Here is a 15,838-nt window from a genome sequence, read left to right on the forward strand (position 1 = left end):
ACCTGCCACTCCCACCCTGGCCCAGATTACCTCAGGCCAGGCCTTGGGTGGGAGATTCCTTTCGTCTGCTCTGCAAACTGTACTCTGCTGTTCCTGACTTCTGGAGGTGCGCGACCCCAGCCCTGTCCTGGCCCAAGCCGATAACCGTCCATGCTTTCAAGTGGAAGGACACAAGGGCTGGGAACAGAAAATGCCTTCCTAATGGGTGTCTACTGGGTCAGAGCTAAGGCAACCAGTATTTAGGACCCATGAATTCCCTCCCGGGCAACCCCTTAGATCAGCCCAGTTTTCATCTGCAAGCTTTCTTCACGCAGCAGAGCACAACCCAAGAGCTCCTAAAACCTCAGCTCCAGAATTGCCTCCCTTCTCTGCCTGGCATTGCAACCTGGCCGCCTGACTCCGCGGGGCAGCCCTCACTGGCCCTGCCTAACTCCTCTCGTCTGAAGCACGATGCGCTTACACATAACCCGGACAATTCCCATTCCTTGGCTCTGCGCCCCCTTTCTCTCCCCCGCAGTCAGCGATTCTCTGGGAGACCCCTGGGGGAACTTCCGCTGGCTCCTCCCCTCCTGTGTCCTGACTCCTCCCCCTTCCATCTCCCCATCTTTGGTTCTCCAGGATGAACTTTACAGGTGACGTGTGCCTCAGAGCCACGCTCCCTCCCACGCTGAGCCCCTCCCCTCTCCCAAGGGTAAAGCCCCTTCCTATAGCCCTTCAGCTGGTCCGTGTAGCTCTACCCACCTGGGCTTGTATCTCACAGGTTTCTGGCTGCTCTTGCAGTGGTTCCAGTACCTCGTGAAATTTTAAGTATTTTTTCCATGGCCGTAGAGGTCCAAGGATGCACAGGCAGGTACCTGGAGGTTTTCCTGGGGATCTTACTAAAGGAATTGCCATTATATGAAAGAGGGTGTGTTTATGAGGGGAGCTGAGCAGCGAGGTCTTCCACATTTTTTTTTTGTCTTTTTGCCTTTTCTAGGGCCGCTCCCTTGGCATATGGAGGTTCCCAGGTTAGGGGTCCAATCGGAGCTGTAGCCGCCGGCCTATACCACAGCCACAGCAACAGCCAGATCCGAGCCGCATCTGCGACCTACACCACAGCTCATGGCAACGCCAGATCCTTAACCCCCTGAGCAAGGCCAGGGATCGAACCCGCAACCTCATAGTTCCTAGTCGGGTTCATTACCCACTGCGCCACGATAGGAACTCCATTCCACATTTTAATATTTTGGGGGAAAATGTCGCCTTTGCTGACATTCTGGCCCTTAGACGCTTCAGGCCAAGAGAGGGCCACAGAAGAGAATGTTATCACGCAGAATATTTTTGACGTGTAGGTACCTATTTGCAAAAGCTCTTTTTCAGAAGATGAATAAAAGCTTTTTTTTTTTTTTCTGGTTAATTTTTCTCCGTGATGAAAATGGCCTTGCCTTTGGGGATCCAAGTATAGGATGGCATTTATGCATTTTCAATCTTGCTTCCCCATAATTATACCTGGTCAAACCTCTCATTTAAGAGGCTAGTGACTCCGTGGTCACTCTGGGGAGCACTGTCCTCTCCCCCTCCTTCCAGCTGGGAATTAAGTCAGGGAATTAAATTTTTCTAGAGACTTCATTTCACTGAATTTGACTAAATTTTTTTTTTCTTCTAATTTTACTATAGCACCAATACGTTCTGCAGCACGATTTAGTATTTGGAGTTATTTAAAGTATTCCTATTACATCGAATGAACTTATTACTTCTTAGGCTAATGCCTTGCAATCTTGAATGACTAACGTGACATAAAGATTTTGCAGGAGATCATATTTGGACATCACGTTTGCTTTCATTTTGCAAGATTCCAGCACAATTTCCCAGCATCTGTGGACATAGGCATTAAGCCCAGATAAGTGGGAACTATATATAATTCTTTCAGGATCCATTTAAATGCTGTTCATTATAGAAAGCGCCCCTGGGAATGTGTTATGGTTGTTTACTTTCTGTCTTCTCCTTTCTCCAGCCCCCACCCGTGAGACACGCAGACACAGATACACACACAACCCAAATCCTATTCCCGTGGGTTGGATCAGCAGAAGCCCAAGTATATGGGTGGGACTCTACTAAGTTCGAGCGAACAAGGCAGTGGTGTCCACCGTGTTATATATCCAAGAGGAAAAACCATAGTCAACTTAAAAAATTTACTACCATAGAAATTATTATTTTTTCTTGAGGGTAAACAGTTGATTGTCTGAATTCAGGGAATTGAAGCTTATGTGGTGGAGGAGAAACACCTAAATTACCTGCTGCCCAGGTGTTTTCATTTCTGGGTCACTTGGGATTTCTCACACAGATGCTGTCTGAAATGCATTGCTCGTTTCATCCTGTGTGACCCGTGTGGCTTCTCCTGGGTGCCCCTGTGATCTCGCACTGACCACGAATCCTACTGACCCTCTGTGGCCCCTGGTGGCCATTTGCCCTGATACCAGCGAGTCTGGGATTGTTATCACATGGGCCACTAGACAGTCAAGCACACAGATTTTGGAGTCAGGCTGATTGTTTCTAAAAACCAGACTTTAGGGAGAGCCCATTGTGGCTCAGTGGGTTACAAACCCAGCTAGTATTCATGAGGATGCAGGTTCAATGCCTGGCCCTGATCAGTGGGTTAAGGATCTGGCATTGCTGTGGCTGTGGCATAGGCCAGCAGTGGCAGCTCCTACTCAACCCCTAGCCTGGGTACTTCCATATGCTGTGGGTGTAGCTGTAGAGAGGAAAAAAAAAATTAAATAGAGGAAAGACAGGCCCACAGGACTGTGGGCAGGGGGACTTGACCTCCGTGGGTCCAGGGCCTGTGTAACCCTCCTTTCTCTTCTACTGGTGGTGCCTTTTATAAAGACAGTGTGACCTCACCCAAGGTCAGGTGGGTGGAGGTTTGGATAAGTGAACACAAGTTATTTCAGGTGAGAGAGAGAGACATGGGGGCAGAGAGAGAAGAGAGAGGTCAAAGATAATATCTTCCAGAAATAATCCAACGTACACATCCCTTCTCCAGGCGGCCGGGTAGGGGTGCCCTCCCGAGAGCAGAAGGAAGGAACAACGCGGGGTGAGGGACCAGGAGCAGCAAGGCAGCTATTCGCTAAAAGCGTGCAAAGCCACAATTAAATGTTTCTTTAATTTATTTTTCTTTAAAAAGGCAGCCATGGAGGTTTCAAACAGGTCAGTCTTACCAGCAATTTTTTTAAAATATTTTAAAAAGTTGGCTTAAAATCTGGAAGCAGAGAGACCTTTGAAATAGCCTTTCTTTTTTTTTTTTTTTCCATTTTTGCAAGGGAAAATTCTTCTGTTAGCTTTGGAAAGTGAATCTAATTTTATAGACGAGAAGACTTTATATGGCAGTGTTCCCACGTGGTGACTATAGAATGTTTATTCGAGGGCAGTCTGGGGAGCCATCTCTACTGGGCGTGGGCAGAGAAGCGTGAACAGAGTGGTGTGGTTTCAGCCTCTTTCAAGAGGCGTAAAGTCCAGGAGGGACTAGCACTGTGTAAAAACACACACAAGAAAGACACATCACAATAAATAAATGCTTCCAGGAGAGGTTTGTAGAATTAGGGTGTAGTTGGACATTTATGGATACACCAGGGCAGCCTCCTGGCTTTGGGCCCTGTGATGTCCAGGGGTTGGCAGAGGGATGGCATCTTAGGAGGGATTGAAATTCAAGGTAGCAGGAAACGAGGTAGGGGATAAAGACAGGAACCTACTGCCCGCCTGTAGGGTGGGCAGTGCTGAGACCCAGGGGTGGGACGGTACCATCACAAAGGGACAAGAGTGGGCTTCTGGTTGGGAGCAGTGAAGGCAGAAGGGAGGGGCATACCAGCCACTGATGCTGGATCATGAACCCTCTGTTGCGGGGGCGGGGGGAGCAGCAACCCCAGTCTCTGTCCAGAAGCATCTTCCATGATCAGGGGTTAGGACAGCGCTGTGGCTGCACGTGGTGGCTACCAAGAGCCACAAAGGACAAAGAAGTAAATAAGCAAAGATGGAGAAATGAAAGAACAGGTGGGGTTTTTTTACGTCCCGCCATTGGACACAAATGATGCATTGGGTATGAAAGTCTGATGAAAGGCTTTAGGTCATCCAGATAGAGTGTCCTTTAAATAAGGCCAAAGATAGAGTTTGAAAGATTACCTGGTCCAATTCTGCACCTTCAGGCAGGCTCATGCTTCCCAGAAGATGAAAATAATCTATCCATATTATATATGTTTTCATAAATTATAGAACCACATGCCTGTATTTTAATATGGCAAGGCTGAAGAATTCCCCCAAATCTAATATATGAAGCTGTAGATCTAATTCTCCTGAAGTTCCCTCAGAATTTATTTCCCAGCTCAATATATTTGGTGTATATATTTTTGCTTAGGTTGGCAGATGCAGGGTTTTAATATTTCTGGATTACCAGGGGAGAAAATGAGACGCTGAGGAATGGAGAGGCTTGGCCAAAATCTGAGGGAAAACAATTGCTCACGTCAAGGATTCAAGTTCTAAGCTTCTGGTTGGTGACTCTGTCTGCCATGTAATACGGTATTTGGCTGATTGGAGAAGAGTGTTGAGGCTGTTTAAGTAGGATTGGACATGGCAGAGCCGGCCATGACCATGCAGATCTTAACAGGAGGTAGGGGGAGTGGGGCAGGGGGCAAGAGAGAGCCTGGAAAGTTTGGAAGGAGTGAGTGGACTGTGTGTGTGTGTGTGTGTGTGTGTGTGTGTGTCTGTGTCTGTGTGTCTGTGTGTCCTACCATCACTCTAAGCAGTGAATCTCGGGAGTTCCCGTCGTGGTGCAGTGGTGAATGAATCCGACTAGGAACCATAAGGTTGCAGGTTTGATCCCTGCCCTTGCTCAGTGGGTTAACGATCCGGCGTTGCCATAAGCTGTGCTGTAGGTTGCAGATGCAGCTCGGATCCCGCGTTGCTGTGGCCCTGGCGTAGGCTTGGCAGCTACAGCTCCGATTCGACCCCTAGCCTGTGAACCTCCCATATACTGTGGAAGCGGCCCAAGAAATGGCAAAAAGATAAAAAAAAAAAAAAAAAAGCAGTGCTTCTCTAAATTGCCTGCTTGTCAGAACCACCTGGCCAGGTTTAAAGACCATCCATTTATTACCCTTGTTCATGGGGATTCTTCAAGACTGGGGAGCCATGGAGGCTTTGCAGTCCTTGGTCTGATGGCTGGTTATGTTGGAATGCCAGTGCCCCAAGAGCGAGGATGGCGCTGGCTGGGAACGGTGGTCCAAGAGCCTATCTTATGGGTGAAGGTGGCAGGGACCCGTGGTGGTGGCCAGCGAGCATCTGGGGTGCACACTCAGATGTGTGTAGCCCGTGGGCACTGATTTCTCATGGGCAGCTTGGTCCTCCCTCTGTGGCCATCCTCAGCATTGGCCTTGTGTTTTCTAAAACAGCACCGCCCCACAACTCGTGAACAAGAGGTAACTTTGACTGAAGATGCCCTGGGAAAGGGAATAGGGTTCATTGTGTGCCGCGTGGCACACATCAATGAAATTCCTCTTGAGATGCATTGAGTCTTTCCCCCAAAGGCAGCTCCAAGTGCTTTCTAGGTCATTTATAATTTTCCTGGAGCCCCCATAACGAAGTACCAGAGGTCCAGGGGCTTAACTGACTGAAACTTATTTTCTTTCATTTCTGGACGTCTTCTTCCTGTGTCCCCGCATCTTCTTCCCTCTGTGATGGGACCGGGACCAAACTTCCTCTTACACGACACCAGTCCTCCTGGATGTGGGCCTACCCCTGTGACCTCATTTTATCTGAATGACCTCTGTTAAGACTCTATGTCCAAATACAGTCACATTTGGAGGTTCGATGGGCTAGATCTTTAATACATGAGTTCTTTGGGGGGGGGGAGGGGATAAAATTCAGTTCATTTATTTATTTGTTTTTTGCTTTTTAGGGCCACACCTGTGGCATATGGAGGTTCCCAGGCTAGGGGTGGAATCAGAGCTATAGCTGCCGGCCTCCACCACAGCCACAGCAATGCTAGATCTGAGTAGTTTGCGACCTATAGCTTAGGGCAACCCCGGATCCTTAACCCACTGAGCAAGGCCAGGGATTGAACCTGTGTCCTCATGGACACTGGTTGGGTTCATTACCACTGAGCCACAATGGGAATGTCTGATACAATTCAGTTTATATCATCATTCATCCTCTTTTTTTATGGGTATAATACTACTTTATTAACACTTAAATTGCAAAAACAATGAGGACCATATCTCCTGTTTAGATTCTTGAAAAGAAGACATACGGACAGGGCTTTCAGGATGCAGCATTAAGCACAGCATCCTATGCTGACACAGGCTAAGGGGTGGTATGACTGCACCTTGGTCCACAAGTTTAGGGACAAGCCCTGCAATTGGAAAGGCCTGAGACTGAACAGAGAGGTTCCTGGTTGCAAGCAGAACCTCCCCCAACTTCAGACTTGAGACAAACCAAGGAGTCGGTCAGTTGACCAAAACCACGGACTTCAGGACACACAGTAGCAGGACAGACTGGCCAGAGCCAGTTCAGATTGTGGGGGCCTGTCTGAAGCGAGCCAGTTTAGCTGGATGGAGCCTGTTGCAGGTCCAGGATCTGTAGATTAGAGCAGGTCCACGGACAGAAAGCTTAGTGTATTCTTCCGAAATCGCTTGTTTCCAAACAAGTGCATGAGCTGCTTTCCCACACAGCACATCCATCCTCTTTCCCATAAGCTTTATGCCCCCTGATTTGTCCTGAATGATTGCACGCTCTACTCGGCAAAAGCCCAGCCAACAATCCCAGCTCCTCTTCTTGGAAATTCCAGCATCACTGTTCTTACTGCTCCCCAAACCCCAAGCTGTTGTGATGCTATTTGTGTGTCTGTGGTTAGAGAATATTCCTGTCTGCATCGGATCCAGGGCAGCAGAGCATAGAGGCTGGTGCTCAGTGTCCTTTCTCCTGTCCTCTGCCTGAACAGTCTGCAAAACCACAGGACTCCGTCAGCATTGCTGCTGGGAGCGCTGAGGCTCTACCTCCAGGCGCTGGGTGCTCAGAATTCCCACCCACACAGACTCCCCTGCAGAGGTGAGGTGAGGTTTTGCAGCTTAAGGGGAGGATGGAGACCTGCTGGCCCTCCCCTGGTCCGGGCTGCCGCCCCAGTCCTTGACTTTGACCTTCCTCTTCCTAACTCCTCTTTCTAACCACCTGGAGCATCCTAAGAGCATCCTGCCTGCTCTTCCATGGGTGAAGTTGGGGACAGGGGCCCTAGGGAGGGGAGTGAGAATTTAAGGAGCGTGCTGTCTGGATGTGCCAGTGGGCAGATGCTTTGAGAGTTTGCAAATGCTTTGTGTGGTTAGGCTATGTACACAGTTGCATAATTTATACACTAAGTCCACTTCTGTTGCTCTGTGAAATATAAATTACTATAATGAATGCACCAATCTTCCCATCGAAGGGGGCCTTTCTGGAGTTCCCATCGTGGCTCAGTGGAAAAGAATCTGACTAGCATCCATGAGGATGCAGGTTCGATCCATGGCCTTGCTCAATGGGCAAGGATCCAGCATCACTGTGAGCTGTGATGTAGGTTGCAGATGTGGTTCGGATCTGGTGTTGTTGTGGCTGTGGTGTAGGCTGGCAGCTGCGGTTCTGATTCAACCCCTAGCCTGGGAACTTCCATACGCTGAAAGAGGCCTTTCTGTAGACACAATTCCTACATAAAGTGGCTATAAATTAAGAAGATGGGTTCCCACAAGTCGTAGGAGACTCTCAGTGCTTTGTGGTCCTGCTCACTGATGCCCAGATGAGGGCTCGGACCCAGAGCTTGCCTCTGCCTCCGCCTCCTTGGTCAGCCTATGCTTGTTGGTTTTCATTTTTTCTTTTTTGGGCACTGAACCTGCCATATATGGAAATTCCTGGGCCAGAGATTGAGTCTGAGCCCCCAGCTACAGCTGTAGCCTATGCCTCAGCTGTAGCAATGCTGGCTCCTTAACCCACTGTACCATAGGAGGGACTCTGTGGTTCCCTTTGGTTTTGAAGTTCCCATCCAGGGGTCACACCATCGTTGATTGCACTGACCTGTCCTGGTTCCATCTTGAACTGTGCATTTTGGCTACAACATGCTACAAGAGCCATGTTCCAGCCTCTTCTTTGATGGCACCCAGAAGGGGCTTCTGTTCTTTCCCTCAGCAGGCTTTTGTTCTCTGGGATGAAGCTCACCAGCCCTCTCCTGGGAACTCAGGGGCTGTCAGCAAGGCCAGTACCAGGGTGGCACAATCCTGGCCCCTAGGGCCTACAATTTAAGGAGGCGCCAACTCTCAGGTTTGAGCAAGTGCAGCTTTGGCATTTGCATGAACCCAAGAATGAGTCCCTTCCTAAATCTTGCCCCTGTTCTGCAGTCACCACTCCTCCTCTTCCCAACTCAGGGAAGTCACTTCTGTGGATCTGAGGGGTCAGGGTTTCAAATAGCAGGTCCCCCCGATAGTCCCAGGTCCCCCAGGGCATCTCCATCTCTTGGCAGCTGCGAGGCAGTGATGGTGGGACCCCATTCTGGAGCAGTGACTATGGGCCACTCCTGGGCAGTGGGCAGACAATCAGGAAAGGACAGGGAACAGGGAGGCATTTGGAGTTGCCGGGACTGTTGGGGTGGGGGAGGTTTGGGTGGTGCTGGGGATAGAACCCTGGAGACGGAGGGTGTGGAGATGGCAGGAGAGCCCATGGGGTGTGGGGGAGAGAGGGCGGGGCCGTGAGGAGGAAACTGACAGGAGAGGCTGCCAAAGTGATGCCTGGGTAGAAGCCGAGGAGAAGGAGGAGGGTCAGAGACAGGGCCATGATTGTAATTACTGTTATTTTCTTGGCTGCTCCCACAGCATGTGGATGCTTCTGGGCCAGGGATGGAATGCACAGCACCGAGGTGCCCCGAGCCGCTGCAGTAACAACTCCTGATCCTTAACCCGCTGTGCCACCAGGGAACTCCCAGGGCTGTGCTCACCATCAATTCCACAAGCAGCCATTGATCCAGGGTCTGCGTGACAGGTGAGAGCATCTGAGGATCATATGTACCCAGTCCCTCAGTTACTTGTCTACACCAGCTACCCAGGAGCCACCACTTGGATGCGTTGGCATCTCCAGTTGGTCCTTGGCCCTTGAGGAGTGACTCTCATCCTTTGGAGTATTTGCCACCAGAGGACATCATTGTCATCATGCTGAGGCTTCCGCTTGAATCTCGAAGCTGACAAGTTACACCCTGAGCGGCGACAGGCCAAGGAGACAGGCAGCCACGCGCATCTCGATTCTGTGCACCGGCCCCATTCTGATGTGTGACGTCTGCCTCGTGAAGGTCAAGGGCTCTTCAAGATCCATGAATCCGAGGGGATCCAAAGGATCTCCGTGGCCAGGTTGGACAGGCAGATTCCAGGATCCAAGCTGGGTCTTCCTCCCCGCGCTGGTGAGGCTGCGACACCCACGGGCAAAGTGGGGTGTGTGGGGGGGGGCGTGCTCCTCTGAGATCACAGCATAACCTTCCAAGTCCATGACCCCAACCTCTCACATTGTCCTGCCAGCAGAGGAGTCCCCAGGGTGCCAACAGGCTGGCAGAGTCGGGGTTGGAGGAGAAGGACTGGAAATGGTCAACTCTGAAGGTGGAACGAAGCTTTGTGCTACAAAGGGGCGGTGGGGAACAGCAGCTCCTGAGCAAAAAAGGAGGCCAGCGAGACGCAGGTGCCCGTGTTTGCAGAATTGCTTTCCTTTGAAAAACAAACCTTCGTCTTTCAATGTCCACTGATGTTGAAAATGCATTTCCCACATATCCAAACCCTGTGCCCCTTGGCATCATGACCTGTGAGCAATCGGAGATGATCTGTGTGCCTGCCTTCATCATGGCATCTGTGGTTTCCTTCTCTCCCAGGCAGGCTCGGAGCCCGCCTTCCTCCAATGCTCCACTAGGTGGCCCTGGGCGCTCTCAGATGCCTGCCAGGCGCGCAGACAGGTGAATGCATCTCATTGGCTCACAGGAGGCATGATGCCACCGGGCAGCCCTTTTTAAGAGAAAAGCCAGGACAGGGCGCAGCAATCCCAAGTAGTGCTCTCCGTGTGGCTGGTGGGGATCCCGGAGCTGCCGTTACAACATCATGAGTGAGGTGAGTGGGGCTTCCCCTCCGGGAGGGAAACTTGGGGATGAGAAGGGGCCCAGCCCCATTGTTAGGCTCAGAAAATGCAAAGGGTTTCCCGGTAGGGAGAGCATGTAGAGCCTGGATCGGTCTGCTTGGAGGATGGACCCTGTTCCTACCCAGGTTTGTGTGGCAAAGTGCAGAAACTGGTCAAGTTGGCAACTTTGAAAAAAATTCACCTTCAACAGAGAGAGGAATTCATCATTTGCTTCTGATTGAATTGTGACTTTGGAAAGTGTGTTGGGATTGAGAGCTCAGAAGAGAGAGCTGGGTGTTTTTAGTCACTTGGGAAGATCTGTGCCATTTGCAGCATGCCTTCAGGGATTCTTCTCCGTGGGGACCTTTCAGGATGGGGACAGGCAGGCCATCTGGCCAAAGTCAGCCTTGGAAGAGAAGGGGAGGAAAGGGTTGCATTGCGGGGCCGCGAGAAAGCCTTGCCTGTAAAACTGCAATTGCAGTTAATCAGAGTAAAGCCAGTGAGAGACGTGTACATCGGGTAAACCCCAAAATGTGTGTGTGTGTGTGTGTGTGTGTGTGTGTGTGCTGAAGATGGGAGAGACTCTGGCAGAAGACACTTTTCAGTGAAGAGTCACTTCTGTATCTGTTTATCCAGGAGATAGTTTGTTGGGGCCAGGTGATAGCTCACTGTTATTTTTTAAAAGATCATATTCTCTGTCTTTCTTCTCAAAAAGGCAGATTTAGGTTGGACCACGTCACCCTCTAGTTCCACCTGGTAACCAAGACAAACCTGCATTAATTTCCTTTTGGTTGGCATTTAAATAATGACTTTTTAAGATCATTTATCTTCTCTGCCTTCTTTTTTTTTTTGACACACAGGGATTTTTTTTTTTTTTTGGAAATCTATAGTAAAATGAACAGCTTCAGAAATAAAATGCCTCTTCCCTGCTTTCATCTCTCTGCTGGGTGACTTCTGATGTACACATGACAGAGCAGGCAAAGACTTATGAAATTTAGAGACAGAGTCTGGGATGGAGCCAAGGGCTCAGGCAAGGAAGAGGGTGATGCGTTGGGGAGGAAATTCGAAGGCTGAAACCTTCCAGCAGCAACCAGGGTAGGCACCCCTGCCCAGCAGGGTGTCTAGTTACCTTAGCTGACCTTCCCCACAACCCCTGGGAGGTAGCGATCTGATTCTCCAGGTGACAGATGAGGAAACTGAGGCACAGAGTAGTTCAAGGTGAGCTGGCTCAAAGCCGCTAGCTAGTGAAGGGCAGAGCCAGGACTTGGGTGGGTCTTGATGTCCGAATCGCCTATACATTCTCCGATTAGTGTCAACAGTGGAGGCCAGGCCGAGGGCGGGAGGCCAGGGCAGGAACCTGGGGCCCTAGAGCAGAGGCCGGTCGATGAGGGCCAGGATGCTCAGAGGAGGGGCTTTCTGCAGGCTCCACGGAGAAGATTTCAGAAGCTTCTCTGTTAGTGGCAATTCACCTTGCTTGCAACTAGGAGGGAAGGCTGCGTGCAGCAGGTTTTTGTCTTTATACAACTTAACAGTTTCAGAGAGAGGAAGGACTTAAAACTGGGTGGCCCAGAGGCCCCCTTTCTTCAGCCGAGTTCGCCAAAGGGGGCTCTTTGGGGGGGCGGGGGCCTCCCGCTGGCTCTCCGCTCCGGCTGTCGCCCCATCTCCAGCACACGTCCTGCCCAGTGCCATTCTCAGGAGCTGTCCCGAAGGCCTCGGCTTGGCAGGGTTTACGTCACTGTGGGTCCCCAGGGAGAGAGCGAGCCTCCCAGAGCCCACCCCTCATTAGGATCCCAACCTCATTTCTGCCGCACGCGTTAATTAGGGCAGCTCTGCCGCCCCGGCCCCGCCCCCAGCACCCAGATGCCTTCGCTGGCCCTTCTGGGAACTCGGCTCGCTGTTCTTTCCACGTTGCTAAAGCCTCGCAACACGAGCATCTCACACCTTTGCCTCCTTTTGCTTCCCCCCGCCCCGCTTTGCCCCGACCTCCCTTCGGCTCCCTCCACCCTTCCTCTCCTGTCCCTCTGCCCTCGTTGCCCCCTCATGTCACCTGCAACCCCGTGCTCTGGCCACCAGCTGGGTGACCAGCTCTTTGGCTCCTCTCTAGGTTTCTGAGAGCAGGTGCCTTGGAAAGCGGGCATTTGTCCTTTTGACTCGAACTTAAATCTGCTTAAAACATTTAATAAAGTTGAACAGAGGCTCCTTTCTGGGTAGAGAACTGCCCCCCCCCCGCCACGCAACACTTTTCCGTAATCTTTTTTTCCCGTTGGATGAATTCCCTGTGGCTTCTTGTTTAATAACTCTCAGGCAGGGAAGGATTTCAGATGATGATTTCCTTAGGCATCTAACTAATTACCCCCGAGGGCCAAAGCAATGGCTTTTTGTCAGACTTTCCTCTGACCTCAGGATTTATTTGAGTCTGATGGGCAAGTGGCTGCTGCTCCAGCTGTTAGGGTTTAGTGACAGCAGCAGAAATTCCCAGGCCCCCAGGGCCCCCATGCTGCTTGGGGTGGGATCTCTCTCTCTTGGAGTTCTTGGAGTCTTTGGTGGGGGGACTGAGCCTGGAGGTGGCTTTAAACCGGGTGACTTTATGACAACACAACGCCTTCTAAACCCTTTGACAATGCTTTTCGCAGGAGAGGATGGCATGTGTGATTGAAAAGAGCAGCTCACAAGTAGCGAGGAAAGTAAAGTCCAAATTTAGGGTGACGGGAGAGAGTGGAGGTGGTTTGTGGGGGTGTCTCATTTGCATTTCAGTATTAAAGTATGTCAGATGTGCCTGGAGCCATTTATGAGATGAGCTGAAAGATGATTTAGCAGGGATCCAGACGCAGGCTTTGGTACCTTTGCTGGATCCAAAATCCTCACCACCCAGGTCAAAGTTTACAAAATGCATCCTCATCTCGTCCCACTGGACTCCCTACTCAAGAAGAAAAAGACTCCTTTTGTTGAGCAACCTAATACCATTTGGAAAAAAGTCCCACCAACAATGATCACCAGTCCTGTTTGCTCACTCAGGTGTCTGTTTTCGAGTTGCTTTTCAAAAGAACTTTGTTTAGGAAAGCCGGCAACCAGATTTTCGTGCACAAAGGCACACATTTGGAGAGTGGATTTCAAAACTGACACCTTTCCTCTGACCTCAGGATTTATTTGAGTCTGATGGGCAACACCATCACCCTGTTTGTGAGGGGGCGCAGGGTTCCCGCTTGCACAACGCACCCGTTGACAGCTGTTCATTAGACTGCAGACACCTCTGGGGACGCGTTCTCCTGATGCTTCTGTGTTGCTGTCACAGCCTCTCTTCTTGTACCTGCTTGGATGGCTTGTTGCAAGTCGGTGCCATGGTTCTGGGTCTTTCTCTCATCCAGACGCTGGCCACCCCAAAGGGACCACACCTGTCAAGAGGCATGGTTTGAACACACTGAGGCTATTTAGGGGCAGATCTTTAGACCTTAGCAGGGAATCAGAAGCTGCTTACCTGATACAGTCCATCCCTAAAGCAAGAAGAAAGCAGCGAACAGAATTTCTCTGGACAGAGATCTCAAGGAGAGGCTATGCCTTGCTTATATCTTGGAGTGGAGCATAGAAAAGACATGATTTTTTTTTTCTGTAAAAGTAGCCAATGGTTTAAAAATCACATATTACACTGGTTTAGGGCTTACCTAGTCAGCCCTCAGGGTAACCCTATGGTGAGACAAATAGGAAGATGAAACAGACCTAAAATGAGAGTCATTATAGCTGTGTGCTTCCTATAATTAAGAGTGAGCTGAAACAAATGCTATCGGGGGGATAATAGGCTTGCAAGGAACCATAATTTAGACCAGTTAAGCACAGATTTTGAGGGTAACTGTGTAAAATGCAGATTTTGCAACTGGCCCCACGGGCTGAGCAAGAGACGTTCAAATGGAAATTCAGTTTCTTATGTAATTTAAACCTCCTTTGGCATGAGCTTGCAGTGGAGATGCAGAAAGTTCCAGCAAGATGCGTGTGGTTTCCCGGATCACACGATGATAGATGTGGTCTCTACACTCCCAGGGACTTTAGTTCTAGAAAGACACCGGTTACAGCTTGGGTTCGAAGTTCAACATTGCCAAAGAGGCAAGAGGCCCCCTTGAAGCAAGAAAATGCGTTGCTAGGCTGATGAGGGCAGTAAGATGTCTTTTCACAATCCTGCTCTCATTAACGAATGCTATGGGTTTAAGCAGTCTCACTGTTTTTCTCTTTTGAATGCTAAGAATGACAGAATGCAAGATGTATTCTATTTTTTTGGAGAGGAAAATTGAGTAAATGGCTCACAACTGATTTCGTTTGAGGTTTAGTGGAATAGCATGACCAAGATGGAGAGGAAGCCTGGGTTTTTGTAACGGGAAATGATGAACACATTCTTTGCTTTTTTGTTTTTGTTTTTGTTTTTTTTGTCTTTTTTTTTTGTCTTTTTGCCTTTTCTGGGGCCGCTCCTGCAGCATGTGGAGGTTCCCAGGCTAGGGGTCGAATCGGAGCTGTAGCCACTGGCTTACACCACAGCCACAGCAATGCGGAATCCGAGTTGCATCAGCGACCTACACCACATCTCACGGCAATGCTGGATCCATAACCCACTGAACAAGGCCAGGGATCGAACCCGAAACCTCATGGTTCCTAGTCGGATTCATTAACCACTGAGCCACAATGGTAACTCCTCGTTTTCTTTTTTTTTTTTTTAAGGACGTAAGAAAGTAGTTTTCATCCAGTCCTCTCTGCCCCTGCCCTTTCTGTGAAACTAAATTGGTAAAGTCAAGACATTGAAAAGATGACATCATTATAGAATCATGAATAACAGTAGGGATTGATAGAGATATGAAGACAAAAAAATCAACACGTGGTTATACTAAAATGCTTACAAATCTCTAATACGTTTTTAGAATGAATTCTATTTGTAAAGAATGTTGTTCATCAAACCTGACCCTACATGATGCAGGAAATCTTAATTTAAAAAAAAGAGAACTGAAAAAACAATCTCTGTTCTTAAAATGTACCGTGTAGCTACCTACTCCTCAGTTAAAACATCAAGGGGGATTTTCTTCCTAATAAAAATTGCCATCCATTATTACATGTTGAATAGAATATGTGTCACAAAATTTTGACAGTTGCTTTTTGAAAAAACAAGTTAGATGCATCTCACGCAACTTTAAGCTTCTTTTTAAAAAGTTCTGCAATAGAAAGTAACTTTTTTTGGTTTTTAGAAGTTTTATTGAGGTGTAGTTGGTTTACAGTGTTGTGTTCATTTCTGCTGTGCAACAAAGCGATCCAGTTTTACACATGCACATATCCATTCTTTTTCAGAGTCTCTTCCCATGTAAGTTATCACGGAATATTGAATAGAGTCCCCTGGGCTATACAGCAGGTCCCCACTGACCATTCATTCCAAATACAACACTGTGCATATCTGCTTTACTATTATTATTTCTTCTTCCTTGGCCACCCTGCAGCGTATGGGGTTCCCAGGCCAGGGATCAGATCCAAGTCACAGCTGTGACCTATGTCCCACAGCTTTGGCAGTGCCAGATCCTTTAACCTACTGGGATCGAAACCTTTGACCTGGCACTGCAGGATGCCGCTGATCCCGTTGTGCCTGAAATTTTTTTTTTTTTAAATGACAGTGGGAACTCCTGCCTTATTTTTTAAAATTCTAATTTCTGCTCTCTGCGCTTTATCAGAGGTGTTGTCTTAGGTG

General features: G+C 49.2%; 1 protein-coding gene across 1 annotated transcript in view; it reads left to right on the forward strand.

Annotated features, from left to right (window-relative positions):
* Positions 1–10,040: 10,040 nt before the first annotated feature.
* PCP4 (Purkinje cell protein 4) overlaps positions 10,041–15,838 on the forward strand; it is a 66,572-nt gene continuing 60,774 nt past the window's right edge. The window contains exon 1 of the mRNA XM_047796883.1: positions 10,041–10,121. Coding sequence (XP_047652839.1) covers positions 10,113–10,121 — 9 coding nt within the window. The 5' untranslated portion in view covers positions 10,041–10,112. The remainder of the gene's footprint in view (positions 10,122–15,838) is intronic.

Source organism: Phacochoerus africanus, chromosome 1, assembly GCF_016906955.1.
Source record: "Phacochoerus africanus isolate WHEZ1 chromosome 1, ROS_Pafr_v1, whole genome shotgun sequence".
Classification (NCBI taxonomy): Eukaryota; Metazoa; Chordata; class Mammalia; order Artiodactyla; family Suidae; genus Phacochoerus; species Phacochoerus africanus.